Source organism: Colius striatus, chromosome Z (assembly GCF_028858725.1).
Source record: "Colius striatus isolate bColStr4 chromosome Z, bColStr4.1.hap1, whole genome shotgun sequence".
NCBI lineage: Eukaryota > Metazoa > Chordata > Aves > Coliiformes > Coliidae > Colius > Colius striatus.
In genome coordinates, this window is record NC_084790.1 from 85008765 (window position 1) to 85023924 (window position 15160).

The following is a 15160-nucleotide window of genomic DNA, read 5'->3' on the forward strand; positions in this document are numbered from 1 at the left end:
GTAGGGCTTCGTGAGTTCTTCATTGCTGGAAATCTCGAAGAGCAAAGGTTGCCAGAGTGGACGGCTCCATCTGCCCTGGGGGCTGTCGGGTTGCTGCACTAGCAGTTTCTCCAGGCCCTTTGCTGATGGCCAGGATGGATGATCACAATAAAACCCGTTGGTCTTGGACTCAAGGATGATTTCTCTGTTCTGCAGACCAAAATTCATCACCATCCCCAGCAACTTTTCTCCTCCATCACATCTCCCACCAGAGGAACTCAAAATTATGTTATCTGAGTAACGGGTACTGAAATCAACTGTTGTTTTTGAGTCTCTTCATACAGAGAGAGGGGAATATTTTTTTAAGTCAGTGTGTTCTGTTGTCATGCCAATGTGACAAAGCTGCTGCTTGATGAGATGCATTCTCACCCAGCCCTTGCCCTTGCTCTTGCCCAGGCTGCTCCCTCATGGCTCCTTGCACACAGTGATTCAGCAGCAACAGCGACTGGAGCTCTGAGGCTAAGATAGACTGTGATGGAAGTAAAAAGAGTGACTTTTACAGGTCTTTTATTGCCAGCTGGGGAAGTACAGTACTGCATAAATAAAACTCATTATGGTTATGACAGCGCCGTGGTCCCTGGAAAATAAATAATACTTTGCACTTACATAGTGCCTTTCATCCAGGAACCTCTGAGCTCTTTGCTCACATTAACAAAGCCTCCCGATGCCCGTAGTAGGATTGTAAATACAGCAGCTGAGCACAGCAAGTCAGAGAATCGGCACTTTCTGTGGAAGGAGGACAAGCAGCTTGAGTTACACGCAGCTGAACGTGACCTGGGACAAATGATTTAATGCCCTGGTCATCTCAGTTGTTTCTAGTAGGTGAGTGCCGCCTGTCCCTACCCCAGGAGTGGCACAGGTTGGCTGTCTGACAGGGGGCAAGCACAGCAAGGTGCTCATGACAAAGTCATTGGCTTGCTGATGGTGCCAGGACACAGCCCCAACAGGATAGCCAGCCGTGGCACCTGTTTGCTTACTCCAAAAGGCTGCTGATTATCATCCCCACACAGACATTTTTACAGCTGAGCTGTAGGTAAATAAATCAATCCAAAGGAAACAGCCCAGTGCGAGTGAATGCTTCAAGTGCACCAGGATCAGCAGTGTCATGTGTGGAGTAGGGGGGATTCCCTGTAGATGGTGTATGTTGGAATCCATCCCTACATGGTCCATGTGGTTTCTTCCATACAGGAGTTACAGATAACTTCATTCCCTGCTCATTGCAAAGGCCCTGAGAGGGTACAAGAAGTCTGTGGATTTCCAGACCTGCTTCAAAAGGGGCTGAGATGTTGTCAGGATGTTTGGATGGGAACTGTTTCTTTTATCATGCTCTTGATGTCCCCTAGGTCTTGGAGTTGATCAGTGTTTTTCCCTCTCTTTTACAGGGTTACCATCCGTTGCCTCATGAAGCTGAAATCGCACACACCAAAAAACTGTTCAGAAGGAGACGAAACGACCGGAGGTAGGTGAAGCCTCTTCCTTGGCTTTTCTAAAAACTTCATTACACATCTTCCCTCACTGTCTCATGGAGTGTCTTTGGACAATACAGCTGTTCAGCAGCTGCCAGTGTTGGTTTAATGCTCAAAACTATTAGAGCACTCGCATGCTGAGCCCGTCCATCCTCCTGCTTTGCCTTTTAAATCTGGGTTACACCCTACATTGCTCCAAGACTATCTTAAGGATTCCCTCTTCCCTTTATAGTTACTACAGCATAGTCAGATCATCCCTCATGTGTTAGAAGAGGCAGCTGGCAAGGTTTTATCTGTAAAAGCTTTGAGTCTTGGCAACTTGCTTCCTCTCTTTCTCTTGAGAAGCAAAATTTGCTGGCTTTCATGGTCACCCTCAAAGTGGGTATGGTTGAGAGGGGTTTGCAGCAAGCACTGGATGCCTGCCTACATGAAGGAGGGGATGTGCTAAAGAGGCAGCTGAGTTCCTGTGGCATTGGTGATTTCAGCCCATTGACTTGCTTGAATTGGGTCAATTGGATATTTAATTGTGTAAATTGTGTATTGAATTATAGGAAGGCATCTAGAGTCCTTGGTAGGAATCGTGGCTATGGTTAAATGTGAAAATAAGTGGGGAATAAGGGAATTAGTTGTACATGCAGCATTATTTCTGCTGGCATGTTCTACTCTGTCTGAAACAACACAAGAGGGACAATGAAGGATTTTTAAAGCCATGGGTTTGCAAGTTTAATGTCGTTGAACAAGAGAAAAAGTGGCTGTTGTTTTCACAGAATCATAGAATTCTCTAATGGTGGGAGCTGGAAGGGCCCTGCAGAGCTCATTCAGCCCAACTCCCTGATAAAGCAGGTTCCCCTCGCTCAGGAGGCACAGGAACGTGTCCAGATAGATTTGGAAACCTCCTGAGAAGGAGCCTCCACACCCTCCCTGGGCAGCCTGGGCCTGGGCTCCCTCACCTCAGCACCAAAGGAGCTTCTCCTCCTGTGCCAGTGGCACTGCCTGTGCTCCACCTTGTATCTGTTACCCCTTGTCCTGTCGCTGGCCACCAAAAAACAAAGTGTGACCCCATCCTCTGACACCCACCCTTTAGGTACTTACAGGTGTTGACGAAGTTTGCCCCTCAGCCTTCTCTTCTCCAAGCTGACCAGCCCCAGGTCCTGCAGCCTTTCCTTGATAGACTTTTTTTCCTAGAGTGATGTGAAATCTGTGTCCGAGCTGCGATCCCTCACGGGGAGATATTTGAGGGAGTCCTGCAGACACCTGTAATAGTTGTTGGTATCACTTCTTGGCTTATGAACAGCCATGATGTAGTTAACTGTACTTGGCTTGGTTTTCCTAAATTTTACCAAGAGACCAAAAAAACAGCTGAAAAGAGTTTGCTGAGGCATCCTAGAAACATTTTTCTGTGGGCAGGGTGGTTTGTCAGCAGCAAACTCTGATTTCTTTCCTCTCTGGGACTTCCTTCTTTTTTTCCTGTACACAATTTAAAAGACAATTTAGTCTTGTGATTTAGGAAGGGGAGGGAAAAAAAAAAGGGGGGGATTTGGGCTTGTTTCAGCTAGGTTGCTGCCCTGTGATCACCAAAACATCATTAAAATCAAGCTGAAGTCTGCTTGTGTTGCAAGAGCAAGCTGGGTGGGCTTCCTCACAGTGCTGGGCCAAGAAATCACAGCAGAGGTTGGAGCACCCTGCTCCCATCCTGGCTCACTGAGCAGCTCCTCTTTCTCTGTCCAAAGAATGCCTGATGCTGCAGGAGAGGAGACCTGCAGAGCCAAGGGGTCTCTTGCCTGAAGGCAAGAGTCATGGAAACACTTGTTAATTCTTCCCTCCAATCCAAGAAAGCAGCTGGTCTGAGGGGTCACCTCAGACATGTATTTCTGCTTCTTGTTCTTTCTGGTCCCTTGAGATGAACCATCAACAGACAGAAGTATTCAGCTCCCCAGGGCATCCCTGCCTCCCAACAGATGGCTAGGAGAGATAGCAAAAGAAACTGCTTTGTGCTGGGATCGAGAGATCACAGGGTGAGATACAGCCCAGACCAAGAAGCACTGAGATAACACCCCAGGATGAGTAACAGAAGCCTTAAAACCCTATCGATGTGGCATCATGTGGGAGGAGATATGGGACTGCTTCAGCTCTAAGCAGTCATGGGTGAAAGAAAATGGAAAGAGCAAAAGGAATGCTGTCCTGCTCCAGTTCTGCATGGACACTTGTGGTGTCCAAGCTTCAACAGAAAAACACACTTCTTTTAATTGCAAAAAGCTAACAAGGGCAGGTTGAAGAAGCAGAGTGAAATAACAGTCTCTAAAATAATCCTTTAAGCTGAAAAGGCATAGTCCCATCTCCTAGACTTCATCTGGGGAACTCAACAGCCTGCCTCTCCCCGGGCCACATGGTTTAATGCTGGGGGTGTTCAGGGTTCCCTGGCCTCTGTGGTGTATTTGGGACTAGGAGGGGAGTTCCAGTGTGGTTTGAGATGCTGCCAGAGAGCACTCGTTCCTTAAGATTGGTTTCCAGCAGTAAGTGAGGTCTCAGGATGATTGTTTTTTTCTGAGAAAAACATGGTTAAAGAAAAGTAGAAACAGGGAGGCAAAATAAAGAGATTATTGGGGGGGGGGAAAGCAGATAATAGCACTTTATTGCAGTGCTGTTATCTTAACATTCCAGGCATCATTCTGGGGGTTGAAAAGCTTCATTTTGGAGCTGGTGGATCCACACAGGTGATAGAAACATCCCTCAGGGTGAGAATTTATGGCCAGCAAAACAGTTGGGAGCTACAGGCTTTTTGTTTTAAACCTTGTCTGAATACAGAGAGACTCAGAACTGCAAGACTGTGGATGAAGCATCAGAGGCAGTGAGGCTTGGGAGAGGCTGAGTGAGGCTTCATGAGTTGGGGGGAGGGGTTTAGGAAGTAGGTCTAGAGCCTGTGCCCAAGGGAAGGAGAGTTGCTTTTTCAGAAGGGAGTTAGTAGCAGTCGAGGAAGGGAGAAGGGTTGACACACAGTGGACTTGCAAGAAGAATAGAGGCTGTCCTGCTCTGTTGGTTAGAAGCAAGGCTCTGTGGCCTCAGTGCCATGACACAGTGGGATCTGATTTTCATTGGGTAGCTTTTTCCCTTCTGGAGAATGTGAGTGCTTGGCACTAAGCAGCACCTCAGACCCCACGAGCAATGTCTGTCCATCGTGCACTGACTGCTCCTGCCCAGGACCTGCCTCACCTGAGTAGGATGACACATCCCAGGTGACCACGGTGGGCATCCTCCTACCATGTGCAGGAGTCACCCCTCACAAATGGACATCCAGTTTGGGTCAAGGAGTCGACCCCCAGGCTGACCTCTGCACAGGTCCAGCTGGCTTTGCCTGGTTGTAGCCGACCCTCAGGTAGGCTGGCACTTCATATAACACAGCTGATCAAGCACATTGGTCCCTAGAAATCTGCCTGTGTTTTTTTCCAGATTATATTATCCCAGTTTCCCCCTAGAGTGCATGTGGGCTCCTCTTTCCTCCCTGATGGTGACATTCAGAAGGGGCCATGTATTGGGCCAGGGAGGGGCAAATTAGAGGCCTCGTTAAAACAGGCTTTGGCTTTCCCACCTAAGGACCACTGAGCATCATGGGACACGTTTGTAGGAGCCAACAATCAACATCAGAGTCATGTCTGGTGGAGGGTTTGGTTGCACAAGGTGTTGTAAAAGGCTACAGGAGGTGGTGAGGTCCTCGCTGTGAAGACCCAGGGCAGGAGAGGTGTCACTCTCTCTGCCTCACCCAGCAGAAATCCCACACTTGGTGTTTTCTCTGTTGGTTTAGAGACATGAGGTGTAACTGCCACCTCCTGATGAGGGGGATGGAGGGCATTCTTACCTGGAGAGCAGCAGAGGCAAGGTTTTTTCATAGATGTCCATGTGAGCAAGTGTTAAACACCAATGAGAGTTTATTATCCCAAATGCTAATCTTCTCTTTGCTGCCACCCTACCTAGATATCACCAAAGGCAACTTGGCTTGACCTCCCACTGATAACCATCTCTAGGTAAGCAGAAACTTTTCCTAGGCAGTGGCTGCAGCTCTTCTGCCCTTCTCTCCTGCAAACAGTTGATAGAAAAAGGATACTCTGGGATCTGGGGCGCAACAGACCCATTTCTCCAGTCCTTTCCTCCAACCCTTCCCAACCCAATTCCTCTCTGCCAGTGGAGCAGAAGCTCTGCTGGGACACGGTCTCCTTGGGCAGATGGGCTCTGAATTTTGCTCCTTATTTTTCAAAAAGTTCCCCAAAATGCCATTTTATGAGTGTCTATTGAAGAGCTGCAAGTCAAGTTGGTGCTGTGCAGGTTCTCTCCAGCTCCTGTAGCATCACGGTGTGATGTGTTTTGGGTTGGAGGGCCCAGCTAACCAAACCCTGTGGCCAAGAAACACATGCATCAGCCTTGTAGGAGTGATAAGAAGTGTTGCCCATTTTAAATAGGATTTGCAAGGAATATATGGAGCTGCAGAGGGTTAAGACAGCTGGGTTTGTACCCACTTCTTGGTCATTTGGTTGACAGAGCACTGAAATAGTTCTGTGTCACCAAAGAAGGGGACAGTTTTGCTGAGGACCAGGAAAACATTGCTGAGAAGGTCTTAAGCTTGCACTGTGGTAGTCACATTGGTTCAATCACATCTTGTTGGGTTCAAAATTCAAATTGGACTGAAGAGCTTTCCAAAAGAAGATGCTCATGTGTGCATAGATACCAGCTGGTATCTCGCAGGGGTCTTGGTGGTCAGTCTATGGGCAAGGACTGGAGAAGTGCAGCCCCATGTCTTGGAGAGGATGGAGTAAAAGCCTGAGAGTTGTTCAATTTCCTGTTTCTAAAACTCATCTAAAGTTCTCTTTTCAATAGAAAGGTGTGAATCTGTTGTACCTCCTCCACACACAGATGGTGAGTCTCCAGGCTTTGGGATGACCAAAGCTGTGAGGGGCCGCTCTGCCTGTCCCAGCCAGGGCTGTTGGGGACCACATCTAGCTTCAGGTGAAGGACTGTTACCCTTAGCTGTGGTTGAGCTCTGTGTCATCTACTTTGTCTGTTGGATGGGAGTTTAGGAGAGGTGTTTCTGCACCTGGGAAATCCATCTTTCAGTAAGCCCTAGCTTGGGGATAAGGAGATGGAGCAGAAGACTGCACAGGTCCTTCTGGCTCATGTATGAAGAGAAGGGCTGGGAGCAAAGAGGCTCATGTGCTTTCCCCGTCTCCCTTCAGCATGCCTCAGATACTTAGGGCTTTTGCAACAGGATTACAGAAATGTCCCCAAGTTTTTTCTTGCCTTGTCCCAGTTTGCTTCCCACCGTTAACTTGGCTTTACACTTAAATGATCAGAGAACAACAGTCTGGATTAATTTTTGTGTGTGTGTGTGTGTGTGATGTTTTCTGGTTTTAATTAGATTCAGAGCTGGGCTAGGCAGAAATATCCTTCTTCCCCAGAGAGCCCCGGGTGGCTGTCAGGGATGGTTTCCTTTTCCTGAGGCAGGAGGGTTGTGTAAGCAGCACTGACCCCTCCTGTGCACACCCACGCTGAGAACCGGGTTAGCTGCGGTGAGTGCATGGGGATGGGCACCCCTGTCCTGACTGCCCCTGCCCATTGCTGAGAGTCCTCCTGGGGCTCACCCCAGCCCGTCCACGTGGCCCTGGAGGCGAGTGTGGTCCGGCACAGGGACAACCCAAAGGGCTCAGGGCCAGGCAGGGAAGGTCTCAGATTCGCTGTCGGCTCTGCTGAGGAACATAAGCAAGCTGTGATATATTTCTTTTACCATTATATTCGATTTTACAGACCCTCAGGGACACTCAGCCACCTACAGTGATTAGCTCGACTGATTAAGCTGCTTTTCCTCTTGTGGTAAACTCCTTTTGTGAAGGGTTTTCAATAGCCACGCTGCTCAGGACATTGTTCCTGTACAATTTCCTTTCAAAACACCATAAAGGGCACTCTACCACTTTACCCTGTCGTAAAACATGACAGGAATCAGTCTTGCTCGGCTTACTCCTTCAAGGGCAAGTTCTCCTCATTCAGGGAGAAGGTCTGAGGTCAGCTGGGAGTTGCAGGATTGGTATGATGCTGGAATGAGAGGGTGCTGTTAGCAAGAAGTGTATGAGACGAGACGTGAAGCAAAAGATTTATACTTAGGAGGGGTTTTTTTGGGGGGGGATGGGGGGAGTTGCTATTTGTTAGTATGAGGATCTAAGACCACCCAGGGAAGTGAAAGGTAAAATAAACTTGAAGGCCCAGAGAAGGAAACACACCTTCTCACATATCACTAGTTCAGCATTGCCTGGGAGCAGATGCAGATGCCCTCAAGGTACTCTGGGGTAAATGGTGCAGGGGCAGAGGGCTATTTCTGCTGAAGAAACACTCTACTGTGAAGAGCAAACAGATAAAAAATAGCCATTTAATTAAGAATGAAGGTCAGAAGAAGGCTGATTGCCTTGATTTCCACCAAGAGAGTTAACAGATGTAGGGAACTCGAAGGGGTTTCATTGGCACAAGGTCGTTCCTCCCTGTGTTTGTAGTTACTCCCATGACCCTCTCATGAGGCTGTTGGGTATGCCCATGTGAAGAGCTGGTGTTATGGGACCTGGTTAGTCCATCAGCTGCTTTTTGGACAAATCAGTGATGGAGCAGGGCAGAGATGGTATCAGAAGGGGTCAAGCAGGAGCCCCTTCAGCCCGCAGAGCCATGCTGGCCAGACACACTGGCATCACCCAGCCCAGCTGCCCTTCCTTCCAGGCATCAAGGAGAAGGCTCTGCCAGGGGTCATGCTGCTGGGATCTAGGTCTCGGGAGGAGGTTGTGGAGAACAAAGCTTGCACCAGGCTCTCCATTGAGGGAGCAATCCTTGAATGATCAAAAAGCCACCCCCTGATGACCTGCAGGCATCCGGCTGTGGGTGACTCAGCGTGGGTGGAGCTGCTGGGCAGCACTGCAGCTTCTGACAAGAGAGACCTCTTGGAGCTGAAATCTGGAGGGGGTTTAGTCCATCAAGACTCCTCGATGCCTTTGCATCACGCTCTGGGCTCAGCAAACACCATATGAACACAGTATGGCATGGGTCTATAATAGTCCAACACCATCTCTGTGCAGTAATCCCAGCCCTGATAACTACAGCACACAGGTGATCAAATAGCTCTGCAGAAGTCATCTGAAGTTTGATCAGGTTTATGTCTAGCATCAGTCCTAGACTTTCTCATCTAAGAGCTGTTTGCCTGCCCCAGAGCTGCGCACACAAGGTCTTCCCATCAGTAGAAACTCTAGTAGCAGTTAAGGTGGAGCAGTTGTTATTTGGCATCCCTTGGGGAATTTGTTTTGCCTGTCATCCGTATCCCAAGCTGTGGCAGCGTGTGTAGGGGTTTTCCACCCAGCTGCTCTTGTTTCTGCCATTGGGATCAGAGCTAGGCCCTTACTCACTCGAGGGTGTCAGTGAAAGTATGCCCAGCCGTGAGTCGCTCCTGAAAGCAGATGGTGTGGCTGCCATCCTGCTGGTAGAACACACCACAAAAGGCCATGCAACTCCTTTCCTCATGCTAGCAAAGGGTTTTGCATTTCATGTGGTGGAGGGAAAATGCACTCTTGTAGATATCAGAGCACTCTGTGGGCTCAAGACTAATGCAAAGAGGGCGGTAAGCCTTCATAAGTTCGACAGGACCCCGCTCCACATGAACTGAACTTCAGGTATCTACTACTGTTCTCCATATTTGCCACATTCTCTTTGTGTGCCTAGCAAAGGGCATGGTGCAGAAGGGTTAAAAGATACTCGTCTAAGCAAATTTAATCCTTTCCTTTCATTGTTCCTTGTTTTTTAATGCCAGGAGGCAGTGGCAGGAGTAGAGCCGGGTGCATTTCCCAGATGCAGGGTTGCCACCTCTCTGTTGAGAGCAGCTTTGTCATTACATAAAAAAGTCTACAACACAGGACTTTTTATTCGTTGTTTTTTAAATGATCTTGGTGACTGAAGTGACCCCTGTCCTGCAGACTAAATTTAACCTGAATTGCCAAGCTGCCAGTAGACTTTATGGCATCAGGAGGCTTTTGCAGGTTGTTTTTCTCCATCCCCGGCAGCTGATTGAAAGACTTTATGTACCACCAGCAAAACATTCTGCTGTTATGAAACCTCAATGCAAATGTAATGGCCTGATGGATGGGCTCAGGGTCTTGTGATGTTTCTTTACAGAAAGCAAAATAATTGCTCCAGCAAAAAAATGCAGGAGAACTTCAGCATGTGGCTGTGGTACAGGGACACCTGACTTCATCAAAACTCAGTGTTTGTTAGGTACCTTGTTCCTGGCAGCAGGAGCTGGTCTGGAGGACAGTGAGTTGTTGACACCAACAAAGCAACCATTTCTGTGTCCAAGGCCTTGGTGGGGACATGAGGGACCTCATTTCAATTCTCCCCTTTAGCAGAGACCCTTGGGCTTCAGCTCTGTGGTCACAGATGCTATTTCAGATGCCCTAGCATATCATGAAGTCCATGCAAGGAGCTAGAAAACACTGAACCTTGTGAAAATTGTTCCAGAATGAGCTGGGAGCCAGATAAAATGCCGTAAAGTATCTCCAGTTGTACCACCTCGGAATCCCACTGCATGTGTCCATAACTGTTGATGAAGCAGGCATTTGGACAGGTGTCTCCTTCCCCAATCTCCACCACCTTTGACTACCATGGAGCGTACATCTCCACCTCATGTTTGGCCTCTGACATTGCAAGCACCTAAAATAAGGCAAATTGAGCCACTCTTTGCATGGTGTTGTGTAACCCCTTCCTCACACCAGTGTTCCCCATCGTGTGAAATGCATCTTGCTGCCATGAGCTGTCTGGGGAGCTGTTTTTTCTGTGCACTATACACATAGTCACAAGGCCTGAAAGTCTCCATCATGGCACTCTAGTAAAAAGTCTTGCTCAAGAATGAACTTTGTGGGCAACCTTACAATAACCTGGTGCCACGTGGAGAGGAGGTAGGATTCCCCTTCCCCTGGGACAAGGTGAGAATTCCCAAAGGTGGCAATCACAGGTGCTTGGAGAGCCCTGAAAAGCTTCTCACTGAAATTTTCTGGCCCCCACATAAGAAAAATGAGTCTGGGCATCTTATGAGAACAGGTTTCCTTGCTTTATTTTGCCTTCCCATGTTGACCAGAGCCAAGGAAGTCTGAAAAACAAAGAGCTGTGGGAGGAGTTGAACCAAAACACCTCGTGCTGGAGGAAATACTGGGACAGGAATTTGTTTCTGGGATCTCTTCAGCAAGAACAAACACTTAAGACTGGGCATCCCCTTCTCTTATGTATCATGGAGGGAAAATCTCAGCTAAGGAGAGCAAGGGTTTCCACCAAGAGATTTTTGTGCTCACAGAAAGCACCACTTTGGCACTTTCTGAGAAGCTTTAGGAACAGCAGTCTCTACTTCAGGCCACGTTTGCCATAAGTATTTCTGGTGTCTGAACAAAATGTGCTTGTGTCTGTACCTGGAAGATGTACATGGCTGATGAAATCCCTCACCCACATGTAGCTCAACCCCTTGTCGAGGCTGCCCATCTCCACTGGCCAGAGCGAGCACCCTTTACCCATCAGCTGGGCAGGTGGTCCCTTCCAAGGTCTGCCAGCCAAGCTGGCTTGGTGCTGCTAATGTGCAGGAGTTGACACCCATCACTGGTGTTTCAGCAGCCTGGGTGAAGTGTGTAGGAGGCTTTTTTTGGCCCTTGTTTTTTCATAAACAAGTGTCAACAGAACTGTTGTCACCACAGATGGAAGCGTTCAGCCCTGAGCCCATTAAAGGCATTGCCAGCTCATGCTGAAACCCCCAACTCATTTACACCTTCTTCTAGAAGTTTTCTTCCAGAATGGACCTGGTAGGTAGGTCATTTGTCGATGAAAGTGCCATGTCCTAAGGCAGGGGCTGTCTGAACTTGGAGGGCTCTGGGGAGATGGTGCCATTTCAAGATGTGCATGGCAGTTGCCTTGCAGACAAAACGTGAGCTGACCCACACCGTTGGCACTGGGTGGGATCTGTGGAATTGGTTGACGAGCTGTAGAGTCCTCAGCTGTGCTGTGGACGTGTGTGTGCTCCCTTGGATTTGATCCTGAGCGTTAAAAGAAATGTATATGCCTAGATGTGTCAAGAGCATGTGAATTCATGGGGGGACCAGGAATAGACCCTAAAGTACTGTGGCTTGTAGCCTTGTCTGTGAGTTAAAAAGCTATATTCTAGCTTGTATTTAAAGGACAATATCACTGTATGTGAATGTCTGCTGTTCTCTATACATTACGATTTGATTCTGGGTCCTTGGGCATCATCCTCCTGGCTACTGTGTCACCTCTTATATAAAAAAAATTGATTTTTCCCTCTTGTTTACCCTCCTTTCACTCTCTGCTTCAAGATATATGTGCAAACACACGTATCACCAAGATACATACCCGTGTAACCGAGTTGTCCCAGCATGTTGTCTTACAAAGTGCTTTCTCAGTGGGACTTTACCAAAAGAAAACCCCACTCATGTTCCCACAGGCATCACGTTGGCAAGTCAAGAGGTTGGGATCACACTTGCACACATCCTCTGTGGGCCAGGTAGTTTTTGTGCTGCATAGATTGACAAGAAAAGCCCGACTGTCACTCAGGAGCGTGCCACGCAAGGTGGTGGTTGGAAAACTCTGCAGTAAGCTGACAGCTCGTGTTCAGGCAATGTCTTGAAGGGTTGTGCTGTTTCCAGAGCCACTCCCGTGCCAATCTATTCATGGCCAGCGCTAGGGCTCCTTTCACAAATAAAAATAGTCACAGGAATGGCCCTCAGTTTTCAGATTGCAAGTTATTTTGGGTGAAGGTGAACGTGTTTTGTGTCTGACACGAACGTGTCGTTTTTAAGGCTGATAGATTTTGGAAAAGCCTTAGAACCTCGTTCCCAGAGGTCACCGGGATAAACCTCTCCTGCTGGGCGAGTGAATAGAAATGAGTTCATAATTACAGACTGTAGTAGCGACACGTTTGCTTTTTCATCGTTTTAATTGAGGTTTTTCAGAAAGGAAGAGATCTTAAAACAATACAGAAATGTCTTTTGTTCTTCCAGGGCCATTTACCAAAGGCTTTGCAGTGAGAGGAGAGGATGTTTATTAAAGAAAGCAATAATATCAAGACGTTATTTCAGTGCTGAAGTGCGATTCCTTGCTGGAACAAAATGAAATGCTTCAGAATAATTGGGTACTTGCTGGAAAACAGCCAAATGATTTGCAGTGCATTTACTCTACTCAACAAATGGTATTGAAACAGAACAAAGAGGAAGGGAAGGAATTAAAAGGGTTGAAAGACCCTCTTCCTTCTCAGTAGGTTTTCCAAGTCAAATTAATTAGTTTTAATGTCATGTGGATCTGAACCCCCGAAGCAGTATCTGGAAATCAAGTTTTCATCCTCCTCCTTATACTCCTGTCTTCTCCATGCCTTCCAGGGAGCTGATGGGAATTACTGGAGCCACCACAGGGAGACATTTAGGGGGTGCAGAAGGAACGTCTCAAACCCATTGGGGTTGTTAGGTCTGTCCATGCTGAGCAGGGTGCAGAGGAGTCGAGTCAGTGTAACGGTGGCTGGGAAGAGCTGCTGTGGATGGGAGAGCTCTTCTGAGCAAACTCAGGATCAATAATTATTCTTTAAAGGCAACATTAAGTCTCTGGTGGTGTACTTGGCTACAGTGATGAGTAGCAGTACTAGCATCTGCCTAAATCATGATGTTCATAGAGTGTAATAATGCCAAAAGCTCGGCCAGGCTGCTGAAAGCACCTAAGCAGAGATGCCGTTAAAATAACAATCACTGTCCTGTTTAAGATTTAGAAACTTTGAAGGACAGGCCACAGTTGTTCAGGAACAACTGCACTAAAGATAAATCTCAGAAAGAAACTGCATAATGTCTCAAGTTGGAAAGATCGCATAAGGATCATCAAGCCAAACTCTCCTCTGCTCCTCACAGGACTAAGACTAAACCATATTTACTAATGAAGCTGCACTGCCTGAAGCTGAGCGTCCCAGAGAGCAAGGTGAAGAACTCCTTATCGGGGTCCTGGTCCCTCATGATAAGATTCCTCAAGGATTACAGGTTCATACACATGAGAGTCCCAAGTAAGCAGTCAGCGCTTGCCCCGCCTGCCAGGGCATCAGCCAAGATGTTGGTTACAGGCACTTTAGAGACAGATCTTTTTGGTTTGATTGTCTGCAACATTGCTGAGTTATTACACTAAATTAATTCTCTGAACTGCAGGTCCCCAGAGGATAATATTGACTCGGTGCTTTGTTCCTGAAAGGGCTCAGCTGGGTGATTGCGTTGCTGTGGCTTAATGAATTATGGCACGTGAGCTGAGCAGCAGTAATTGCCTGCACGTGCCTGCAGAATGCCATAAGCTGTAATCCCTCCACCCAACTGGGAGATAACTCGCCTTATCGTACAATTCCCATCCTGTCCTGCATCAGCAGAGGGGCAGGAGTTTTTCATTTGCAGTTATGTATGCCAGCAGTGTGGGAGAGCTGGTGGGAGATCAGTAGGAGCAGGAGGAGAGCTGTGATGGGTCACACTGCACCACCTGGCTTGGTGACCAGCAGCAGACACCAGAAGGAATGAGAGAACAAGGTATGCATGTAATGCTGCTTTCCTCTTGTTAACAGTTGGACTTGATCTTAGGGTTCCTTTTCAACCAAACTGATACTGTGATTCTCCAGGAATTTACAATTTAAGGATCTGCAGGACCACATTTGCTCACCTTTGCATCCAGTAGCGTCAATGGATTATCCTTCCTTAACCTTGTCAAAGTGCTTTTTGAACCCTTGTAAATTTGGAGTACTGTGGTGGTTTAGCCAGGTGCCCACCAAGTCATAATATCAGTCTCCCTCGTAAAATGGACAGGGCAGAGTGAAATACAAGAAGAGGTTTGTGAGTTGAGACAAGGGCAGAGAGATCACTCAGCAATTAGTGTCAGGGGCAAAACAGACTAAATTTAGGGAGAAAAAGGTTTGATTTATTAAAAGAACAATAATAACAGGGAGATGAGAAATAAAACTGAATCATAAAACATCTCCCCCCACTCCTCCCTCTGCCCAGGACTGTCCCTCCTTCCCCCCAGCAGCGCAGGGGATGGGGGACGGGGGTTACGGTCAGTTCATCACAGATGGGCTTTGCCGCTGCTGCTGCTCAGGGAGAGGCCTCCTCACACTTCCCACTGCTGCACTGTGGGGTCCCTCCCACGGGGGACAGTCCTTCACCATCTTCTCAGACTCACTCCCTGTTGCTGCTGCAGTTCAGCAACTGCCCAGCAACTTCTCCCCCTTCTCCAAGACGTTATTCCCAGAGGGGTTACCTCAGTCACTAACTGGCCAGGCCTGGGGCAGCTGTGGGTCCAGCTTAGACTTGCCTGGCATCAGCCCTGTGAGCTACAGGGGAAGCTTTCGGCAGCTCTTTGTTTAAAGAAGCCACCCCTGTAGCTCCCTCCACTACCAAAACCTGGTCCAGGTAATACCACTGCAGGTACTCACATCACCTTTGGCACAAGCTGTGTGAAGAAATGCCTCCCTTGGCATATATTGAACCGTCCTTTCCGTGGCAGGGGAGTTAAAGTGCTCATGTGGCTGTTCCTGCAGACTAAGTGCCCATCGAGCACTGCCTCATCTCCTCAGTTGTGTT

General features: G+C 48.0%; 1 protein-coding gene across 4 annotated transcripts in view; it reads left to right on the forward strand.

The window, feature by feature from the left end:
• CTIF (cap binding complex dependent translation initiation factor) overlaps positions 1-15160 on the forward strand; it is a 148243-nt gene that overhangs the window by 84427 nt on the left and 48656 nt on the right. For all 4 annotated transcript variants that reach the window (XM_062018627.1, XM_062018628.1, XM_062018631.1 and 1 more), the window contains one exon: positions 1422-1498. In XM_062018627.1, the coding sequence (XP_061874611.1) occupies positions 1422-1498 (77 nt within the window). The remainder of the gene's footprint in view (positions 1-1421; positions 1499-15160) is intronic.